General features: G+C 32.9%; 1 protein-coding gene across 1 annotated transcript; it reads left to right on the top strand.

Annotated features, from left to right (window-relative positions):
- Positions 1 to 1,683: 1,683 nt before the first annotated feature.
- On the top strand, positions 1,684 to 8,999 carry STATH (statherin). Its single transcript, XM_057302245.2, has 6 exons — positions 1,684 to 1,743; positions 4,138 to 4,203; positions 5,371 to 5,391; positions 5,484 to 5,513; positions 6,560 to 6,679; positions 7,897 to 8,999. Exons 2-5 carry the CDS (start codon positions 4,153 to 4,155, stop codon positions 6,644 to 6,646), a joined length of 189 nt encoding a protein of 62 aa, XP_057158228.1. The 5' UTR covers positions 1,684 to 1,743; positions 4,138 to 4,152; the 3' UTR covers positions 6,647 to 6,679; positions 7,897 to 8,999.
- The last annotated feature ends 2,032 nt before the right edge of the window (positions 9,000 to 11,031 follow it).

Here is an 11,031-nt window from a genome sequence, read left to right as displayed (position 1 = left end):
TCCCAGCTAAACATGAGGCTGAGGTTGTAGGACCACTTGAGCCCAGGAGTTCCAGGCATCTGTGAACTATGATCTCACCAATGCACTCAAGACTGTGCTATGCAGCAAGACCCCATCTCTGGAAAAATAAAATAGTTACTGAACCCTATGTAACTTTTTTCCACTCAGAATGTAAAGAGATTGTGTTTATTTTACACATGAGAAGAAACTTTGTATCTATAATGCTTATAAATCTCATGACAAAAGACTAAGAATAATATCTATCTAATTTGATTTGAATTATTTATTTGCCTTAAGAAATGATTTATATTTTCTTGTATATTACCCAGAGAGTAGTCATAATTTCCAGTAAGGCTGTGCCAATACAGATAAAAATTTACCTAATAAATACTTCCTTAAAAAATCTGATACAAAATTAAACCACAAGTTATCTTTACTGGTTAAAGCCTAAGGATAACTAATGCATTCAAGAGACAAATATGTGGTTGTTTTTTTTTTTTATTTTTTGTGGAGATACGGGTCTCATTATGTTGCCTAGGCTGTTCTTGAACTTCTATACTCAAGCAATCCTCCTGCCTCGGCCTCCCAAAGTGCTGGGATTACAGACATGAGCCACTGAGACCAGCCTTGTTTCAAACTTCACAGTACCCAAAGAATCACCTGGAGATATTGTTAAAATGCAAACCCCTTAGGGCAACCCCAAGATTCTGACTCAGCAAGTTTGCAAAGGTGGACTAAGAATTTACATTTCCACAGGCTCCAGCTGATGCTGTCTGTGATGGTCCCATATGGCACACTCTGAGGAACAATGCACTAGGCTGTATAACTTACCTCAACTTTATACATAAATTTTTGATGTTTGTTTCTTAGTACATTGAATTATCCAACCAGCAGTGAGTAGGGTAATTTTTACACAAATTTTCCTAGGAATGTAATGAAAACATTTTTTCCTTCACTCTAGTGTAATCATGTCAACACATGGCTGCTATGGAGAAATATGCAGCCTTAAAAACTCCAGGAAATTAAATTGAATTTCCAAATACATATATTCAGTCATATGTGAGATATGTATCAGTGAGCACTTAGAGTCATTTCACCATAAATATAAGAATTTTTTATCATATAGTACCCAAAAGATTACTGAATTTGGCAAATGTTTACACTCACTTTATAACTTAAAATATTCTAAAGTCAATGGAAGATGGTAAAAGTATGAGATACATAATGATTTGAAGAAAAACTCTTGAAGTATATGAAGACTATTATTTTATTATGCCAGTTACCACGAGTTATCAGAGAACATGTAAAATCTTGATAACATGGTAAGTATTATTTTTGTCATAGAGTTGTTCCACCTTGGACACATACTTGTGGAAACATCTTTATCACTGCAATCATTTCTATGCCTGGTTTCCTCCAGCATGCTTTTCCGTCATCTGACTCACTCAGGGCTAGACTAACACTGGGATTAACATGCAATGGGTACAGTTGTTTCCTGATTACTTTGTCTTCACAATCATCTATTGCAAAATCACTTTGTTACGGTTATTTTTATCATTTGTAGAGACAGATTTTGGGCATTACTTTTAGTTTCCATAATGTGATCTCATAATTGCCATTATTTAACAAAAACAAATGGGGGACTTCAGAGTGTTTAAATACATTGGCCCTCTAGGGTAGCACATCATCTCTTAAAGCTTCACTTCAACTTCACTACTTCTGTAGTCTCATCTTGAGTAAAAGGTAATATGTTCATGTATAATCGAATATGTTATCTTAGTCTAGAATGTTGCTTCCTAAAATCTTTTGAAAACTAATTATAAAAATGTGTGTTTATGTAATGATAATTTCTCATAAACAATTGAGAGAAATGATGACCTTCTTAGGATCTGAAGGTAAGTTGAGAATCTCAATAACTATACTTTGAAATCAGCAATCATCATGCAAAGTAAATAATGTGGAATATGGAGGCATATTCCAACTTCTCTCCTGATGGAACTTCTGAAAAGCTTTTTATTTCCTTGTCTACGTACTGGCATCTACTCTGCTACTTACTACTTTTACCTTTATTTGAAGTTCATATTTTAAGAAAATAGCATACGTTCTCTTTTTTGCAAATGTATATATTGTTTCACAAGTTTAACTTTTAAAAATTTACTTTTTTCCCATAAGTAAACATTTCTCACTACCTTTCATTGACCTTTCCATCATTTTAAACAGTTATGTCATTCTGCATAGTAAAAAATGTTGTATAACAGTCATGCTTTACTACCTTACTGTTTTATATTATTTAAGTTGTTTTCATTCAGTTGTGATATGGCAGAAAACAAAGATTTTACTATTTCATATTTTTATTATTTTTCATTGGGGAAATATTTTTTTAAAACCATTACATATGTATATATATGTCTATGTCTATATATCCATCTTTCAGTTTATCAAGGTTAGTAAAACAAAACTACTCTTCTATGAGCATTTTTTGATTCCATACTTTCAATAAAATTTACAGGTATAAAATACACTAAAGTTTTTATGCTTTTTGTATCATAAAATGACTGATGGGTAGGTTTATCTATCAGGTGATAGAAAAACCCCAAAGTACATATTATTTTTACAGTTACTCCAATACCAGAAATTTCCTTTTTTTTTTTTTTTTAAAAAAAATTTGAGACGGAGTTTCGCTCTTGTTGCCCAGGCTGGAGTGCAATGGCGCAATCTCGGCTCACCACAACCTCCACCTCCCGGGCTCAAGTGATTCTCCTGCCTCAGCTTCCTAAGTAGCTGGGATTATAGGCACTCACCACCATGCCCGGCTAAATTTTTATTATTATTATTTTTAGTAGAGATGGGGTTTTTCCATGTTGGTCAGGCTGGTCTTGAACTCCTGACCACAGGTGATCTGCCCACCTTGGCCTTCCAAAGTGCTGTGATTACAGGCATGAGCCACCACGCCCGGCCAGAAATTTCAGTTTAAATAACTGAGGCAAATCAGTGAATAAGTAACAAAGCAAATGCCATAAATCATGAGTTCTGCTTTATGTTTTGGAGATTTGGGATTATTAATAACAGTAATTTTTTTATAATTAGGTAAAAATTATTCTTGTAATGTTTTATCACAAGTTATTGGTAAAAGAGATTAGAATAATGAAGACCATTACCTTTATATGAATTACTCTATAGTTTTCAATAAACAGGTAAAAATGTCATTTATTTGTAACTCTTGTGGCAATTATGTGTTTCACTGAAAATGTCTTTATTTAGATGTTTATAATTTACAAATCAATAATCTAACATTTTTTGTTTAATAACAAAGGAACTGGGTTAACTGGCTTATACTGTTTATGATAACATATCACAGTCCCAGATTAGGTTAATTTTGTTGAATGAGATTATTTAAAATATTAAGTCATCTTCACCAATTCAACTTCTCAAAGGAGGTATGAATATTTTCTCTGTGACTTCTTATCAGTTTGATTGTTCTCTAACCAATATCATTGATGTTCTAATCTGAAGGTTACACCATTTTTGCAACTCTCAAGACAGAAATCTGGCTCATTTTCAGTAACGTTATTATAAAGCGATTGCCCATTGCTGGTCATTCTAACATCCAAACATCTCTTTACACTGTACCTTAAATATCATCCCTAATGTCATTATTTAAGGCACCCCATAATATCCAGTTCTATCTTCCCTACATTTTGAATTGTTCCAGTTTTATCTTCTGATAAACTGCTCCAGTTTTATCTTCCCTACATTTTGAACTGTTTGCACTTTCAGTATGGTATCCTCTCTCTTTTTCATTTTCTTGCAGTCACCCAACACCTCTTTACTCATCCCGCATAATCCAACTCAAGCTTTACTTTCTTCCTTACCTTCATACCCCTATTCTCTTGGTCTGTGTAAGGTGTTGATTTGTGTGTTTCTCTAATGCCTTAGCATTTCCATGTCAGTACACTCACTTTTACTTATCAGTGTCTCCAACAAGTCTCCAGGTTTCATGATATCAGGCAATGGGTTTTAATTGTCTTTCTATCTGGAGTGTGTCTCCCAGTGCTTTGGAGCACAGCATAATCAATAAACTTTTGATGGGCGAATGCAAGAAAAAATGTGATACTGAATTTCCACATATGTTTTCAGAGAACCCAGACAACTATGAAGTTCCTTGTCTTTGCCTTCATCTTGGCTCTCATGGTTTCCATGATTGTAAGTATATCAGGACATTTGAAGAATATGTTCTCAGTAACTATCCCAAGAGTCTCTCTATTCCTTGTGTTCTGGCATATATTGGTGTTTACTTGAATACAGCTTTATATGTTTAAATGTTTCCATATGAACTTTTTTTTGTACTAACCTACATAAGTTATATAAGGATTTAGAATAGTCATTATTCATCTACAGACACTAAAGTATATTTAGCTTAGTGTGAAATAAAAGAAAGTTTTACTGAACTTCTTAAATATGTGGAACTGAGAGCTTGTAAAAGTATCTTTAAACATGTGATGCTCTAGACAATCTGAAGTTAGAAATCTCAGGAATGAACTAGGTGCACTTGAGTGGAATTCAAGTATTAGAAGATGTCAAAGTAGAAATTTTCAAGTCGTTCCTTGCAAAAACTAACTTAAAATTAGTATACAATTATTTAGCACACACTTTCTAAAATAAAGCTGCTTATTTTTAACTATAAAACAAAACTTCAGATCTATGACATGTTATGAGTTCCCAGCTTGTATTGTCATTTACTACTGTGTATCACTAGGTAAAGCACTTGACTTCTCTGGAGCTCTTTCTTCTACTCTACTTCCTTCTCTTTCTCCTGTCCCTTTTCTATGACATTAGTAGGAAACTGGCCATGAAAGAATAAAAATACTTCGACTTACCTGGTAAATTCTAACAGATATTTCAAAAACTAATTTGATTATAAAATCACAGCATACCACATTATTTGTTATAAAAGGATAGGTGTCTAAAAAATAAAAATGTAAGGAAAACAGAGAAAAACATAATGCTTGTCTCTGTCAGTAAATAAAAGTTATGTGTAAGTAGCCTTTGAGCTGCTGAGAACATATTCTTATGAAAAAATACAAAGTTTCACTTTTCATTCACCAATGATAACCATTTACTCCCTTTTACACACAAAACAAGTATAAATCCAAATAAATTTATATTTGAATATAGCACACTAATTACAGAAAAGCATACTCTTAACTCATTTTAAAGATGTCATGAAGCAAAAATAACTAATTTAGTGTCTATCGATGATTTGCCTACATCCGGTTTACTCACAACTGTAGCTGCTGAGTTCATGTTTGTACTCAATCTGGAATTATAACATTAAGATACTAACTATTGTCTCATTTTCTGTTTTCTAAGGGAGCTGATTCATCTGAAGAGGTGAGTCATTTTCATTCACTGGAAAACTTGTTTTCAGTTTTGTCCTCCCTACATTTGTATTGAATTATTAAACTTTTCTTCATTTTTCACAGAAATTTTTGCGTACAATTGGAAGATTCGGTGTAAGTATTCTCTGATAATGCTGTGTAGTCCAAATAAATTGTGTTCTCTGATTACTTATTCTTCTAGAAGAACCAATACTTATTTCTCAAATATGTGTAGTAGTTGCAAAAGTGTGCTTTGTTCTCCTCTATTTATGATACACAGGTAACAGTCACAAATGTATTGTGTCCTAACAACATTTAAGTTGAAACTCATAGTGCCAACCTGAAGAAACCAGTTACTCCCTGAGCCCTCAAGTATCATCTCCTAAGTAATCACTTTGACCTAAAAAATAGTTGAAATTCTAATTCTGTTAATTATAATATACGCCTCATGGAGCATAAAGGCTGATAATTACACATATGGTAAGTTTGCACCTTCTGATATTTTGACGGTGATAAACTCATTAAATTAAACAGGTCATGATAAATGAGATAGCAAATTTCATTTATTTAACATTTTTCTTAATGTATGTATCTTGACGTCCCAGTATGTTGACATAAAATGTCAACGTGATAGGGTTGCAAAAGATCCCCTAACTAATATAGTGAATACATGGATTAAAATAACACCAAATAAAAAGATACTCTAAAAGGGATGATGGTTATTTGTGTTAACAGAAGGAAGAAGTATTAAGGAATGTAGGAATCGTAAGAGACAGTAAGCTCATTAAAAGAGTGACTTGAAGAAACACCACATAAGCTGAATTTAGTAAATGTCTCCTTCCCATAATACTCAAAGGTGGGCAAAATGGTTGCTGGGAGGTAGTATTTTGAAGAAAATTTAAAACCTCTTTGGAGTGGTAGCCTATAATCGGTGTTCCTGCATGTAAAATAAAACCACAAAACTGTGAACATGCAGTACAAAGGTAAACACTCAATCATTTTTACCTGCTTTTAAAATGTGTTTATAACCAAAAAGAAAAATCTAATTGAAAGTTTGGAAAAAAATCTTATAAGTAATATGTAAGTTCCTAAAACTTTAACAATCTAAGCTTCTAATAAAAATGCTTGCACTGTCATTATCTCAATTTTCTGCAATTTTCTTTCTCCTTGTGTGTATACAGTATGCGTATGGCCCTTATCAGCCAGTTCCAGAACAACCACTATACCCACAACCATACCAACCACAATACCAACAATATCCCTTTTAATATCATCAGTAACTGCAGGACATGATTATTGAGGTAAGATGGGTTTAGAGACATTTTTTTACTTTCTGTATCAGTGCTGACAGTTAAAAGAAGAAAAACAAAAACAAGCCATTAAACCAACAGCAGTGCCAGTATAAGAAAGCAGCCAGCTGTATAGCTCCTTGAAATGTATTAATTTATATAAATGCTTCTGAGATAAAGTCTCTGTCCTGCTATGGTTAGAAGCCTGTGTTATAGGGTGGGGAACACCAGGGTTTGTATGCTGGCCCTGACAACTACTAGTTTCATGACTTTGAACTACTCCTAATGCTCCCGAACCTCAGTTTTCTCATCAAAAAATTGTGTATTATGATAACACTTAAATGTGCTTTTTAGAATTGGTGAGACTTTTGAAAGACATATCACATAAAGTCTCTTGATCAGAAAGGTTTGTAGTTATAACTGCAGGGCTTCCCTGCCACTAAATCTGTACCTAGGTGTTGCTTAAAGTTTTCACTCCCAAAATGCAATCTTTGGAGAAGCTTCCATCTGGGAACCATCTGGGAACTTGTGAGAAATTTGCATTTTATACCCTAAGTAACTCTACTGAGCAATTACTATAGAAATTATTAACATAATGCTAACAAGAAAATATGGAAATGTTATCAGTTTCTTTTTAGAAAGTCAGTTTTACCTATCTCTACACAACATTAAATGTTCTAAATTCTATGAAAAAATAATATTTCAAAACAAAATAGAGCAAACTGTTGGAGATAAGGGAGGATTGTTCTACAAAGTTAAAATAGTCCAAAGGATTTCAATTATTTTTCAGTGCATTTGGGAGATTATATTCCAATTCAATTCTCTATTGCCATTAATGATACAGGGAAGAGCCTGAACTTGATCTCCTAGGTTTTAGGTAATAGCTGATGAAATTTAATCAAGAAAAGATGTATTGAAATATTATTTACAGGAAATGCATATAAATGAAATGTGTAGGCTATATTTAAGTAGAAGAATAAAATAGTATGATGATTGAAAAACAATTTAAATTTGAATTTAAATTGTAGATGCTGAATGATAATTTTTATTTATTCAGGAACCAATTTAATAAGTGTTTAATTGTCTACTCTGTGTCAAATATTATTTTGGGCCCTGCATTTTATAAACTATAATTGTATATAATATCTACTCTGTACCAGGCCAGAATATAAATGTGTTTACAGGGGTAAAAATTTTACAGATAATCTGTTATTTTTTTTTCTGTGCAGGCTTGATTGGCAAATACGACTTCTACATCCATATTCTCATCTTTCATACCATATCACACTACTACCACTTTTTGAAGAATCATCAAAGAGCAATGCAAACGAAAAACACTATAATTTACTGTATACTCTTTGTTTCAGGATACTTGCCTTTTCAATTGTCACTTGATGATATAATTGCAATTTAAACTGTTAAGCTGTTTTCAGTACTGTTTCTGAATAATAGAAATCACTTCTCTAAAAGCAATAAATTTCAAGCACATTCTTACATGTATGCTCCTTATTTTTCTCTTTTCTATGTATAGGAATAATGATTTCTTTCATCATCTTCTTTCCCAGTTTGACTAGCACAGATTGAAGCCCATAATGTCAGAGGTCCTTATTTATAATTTAGTCTGTCATATTTTATATGTTACAAACATGGTACTCAAACTCACTTATTATTAGAGCTATTTATGCCAAGATTTGATTTGCCCATGGTTTCCTTTGCCACATCACAGTTGCTAAGCCTCCAAAGCACTCACTTTTTTTTTTTTTTTTTTTTTTTTTTGAGACGGAGTCTCGCTCTGTCACCCAGGCTGGAGTGCAGTGGCACAGTCTCGGCTCACTGCAAGCTCCGCCTCCCGGGTGCACGCCATTCTCCTGCCTCAGCCTCTCCGAGTAGCTGGGACTACAGGCGCCCGCCACCACTCCCGGCTAATTTTTTTTGTATTTTTAGTAGAGACAGGGTTTCACCGTGGTCTCGATCTCCTGACCTCGTGATCCACCCGCCTCGGCCTCCCAAAGTGCTGGGATTACAAGCGTGAGCCACCGCGCCCGGCCAGCACTCACATTTTTTATCTCAGTCCCTGTAGGTCAGAATAACCACCACGTCACTCTACAGCAGTATGTAGGCACTCTGCATGTAAACCATCTAATGCCCTCCATTAGTTTTTCAGCAATGACTTTTATTCAAGAAATATTTATTGAATGACCCCAGCTGTCAGGCCCTCTTCTAGATGCTGCAGACAAAGAGAGACAAAAGTCCTGTCTTTGGAGAGTTTACATAGTAGTTGGGAGGTGCAGATACAAAGTAAATAAATAGTACATATCTTAGGCAATGATAAGTGTGCTAAAGAAGTATAAGCATGTCTAGGGCACAGAAACAAATTTAAATAGGATAGTCAACAAGAGACTATCTGACATAGTGACATTTTATGAAAGATATGAACTAAGCATGAGAGCGAATATGGAGAAATAAATTTTCCAGCAGAAAAATAGCAAATGCAAATTTATTGTGATAGAAACATGTTTGTTTCATTAGGGACAAATTCAAGGAGACCAATATGGACAGAGAAGGCAAGTGGATCAAAATAAATTACGTCACAGCATAAGGGATACGCAGGTAACTAAAGCTTTGTGGCCCATGTTAAGTCTTTGATTTGAGATGGATGACATTGGAGAGAGATATAATCTTATTTATATTTTGGAATGAATCATAGATATCCACACTTGGGCCTTACAGAAATCTGTGGGTCCTTCCTATTTTTATGTCCTTTTATTCTACGTGTTCCTTTTAAAATTTATTTTATTTTCCTCTAAGCCAGTACTTCATATTTTTCATTCACTATATACTTGCAATAACTCAAACAACTCCAGTGAACTTCTGGGTTAGGGTAACTCTACATGCTAATATCTCAATCCTATAAATCCCTAAATTTTATATCATGTTTCTTTATCAAAACCTAGAAATATAGAAAAAATGTGATTTTTTGTTTTCTAAATTTGGAGTACAACATTGCTCTCCAAGTTTTTTCCATGTATTTGATGCAATACCTCTCTCATTAACCTACAATAAATTGCCCCAATATTTGTTTTCTGAAGGATCCAACTCATCTCACTCAGTAGTCAATTTCAAAATAATAATAATAATAATAATAATAATAATAACAACAACAACATACATATTTGAAAGGAAAAGTGAATTCATTAGGCATAAGTGTCTTAAACTTCTTACTCTCACTTTTAATAAATTAATCTATATCTGATCAGATTTCTAATTCTCAAAGTCTTAAAGGTGAAGGTGACTGTCATGTTTTCCAAAGATATTTTTTCATTATTCTTTGTTTTGCATTTTCTCCTTTATTCTCAGAGAAATTTTTGAAACTAAGATGTTCTTTCAAATGAATACTATCAAGCTAAAAATAATAATAAAACAACCTAATATTTACCTTTAAATAATGTATATTTTAAATTTCTCATATATATGAAATATATAAATATATAAATCATATTTCATATTATATATTAATATATGAAATATATTTTTTCATTTAATTCACTTTCAACTATTATTATAACATGGTCTGGGTAACTAAATTGTAGTTTAAAGAAATTACAGAATCCCCTATTTCACTACAACTTTTATTCATTGTGATTAACATTTTCCCCTTGAAATTTCATCACTTTTGTTTCCATTATGTACGTATATTTCTTGAAAATACTATACTATTCTTTTCCCTCTCAGAGATTTTCATGGGCTTTCTTTTTCTCTCACATACTACATCAGTGTTGTCTAGGGGATTTTTCTCAACTTTCTTTTTTTCTGGTTGTACACGTCTTTCTTGTATGACTTCTTTTCATAATTCATTTTCATAATTGATTAAAATCAATAAGCTGATAAGTCCAAAGTCTGCAGTTCATGTGTGGGAAGAAGAGTTCCTTCTTCTCTTAATTTAGACTTATATAACAAACACTCCTCCAGACTGATGTGCAGTTGCCTTTAACCTTGTATGTTTTATAAATTAAACTGTAACCTCCTTAGAAGCAGAAAAGAGCATTTACTTTGTATCACCAGTGTCTAGAATGTTTCATGTTATATAGAATACAGTCCAATGTTGTTTCACATTTGTCATTTGAAGTATTTTTCCTCTTAGTATGGAAACTGGAATATAAGATATTTTTATTTAAATAAACATCATAGATTTTTTCATAAACATTTCATACTTTCATCATAGTAGAAATAGAAAAGAAGACACAAGAAGAATAGGAGGAAAGCCCAGCATAAATATGACTGGAAATACCTATTCATGGGTTGCATCCTTAAGACATCAATTTAATGACATGCTTGTGATAAAGCCTTCACTGTTTTTTCACATA

Source organism: Pan paniscus, chromosome 3, assembly GCF_029289425.2.
Source record: "Pan paniscus chromosome 3, NHGRI_mPanPan1-v2.0_pri, whole genome shotgun sequence".
NCBI classification, from domain to species: Eukaryota; Metazoa; Chordata; class Mammalia; order Primates; family Hominidae; genus Pan; species Pan paniscus.
This window is presented reverse-complemented; position numbering and strand designations above follow the sequence as displayed.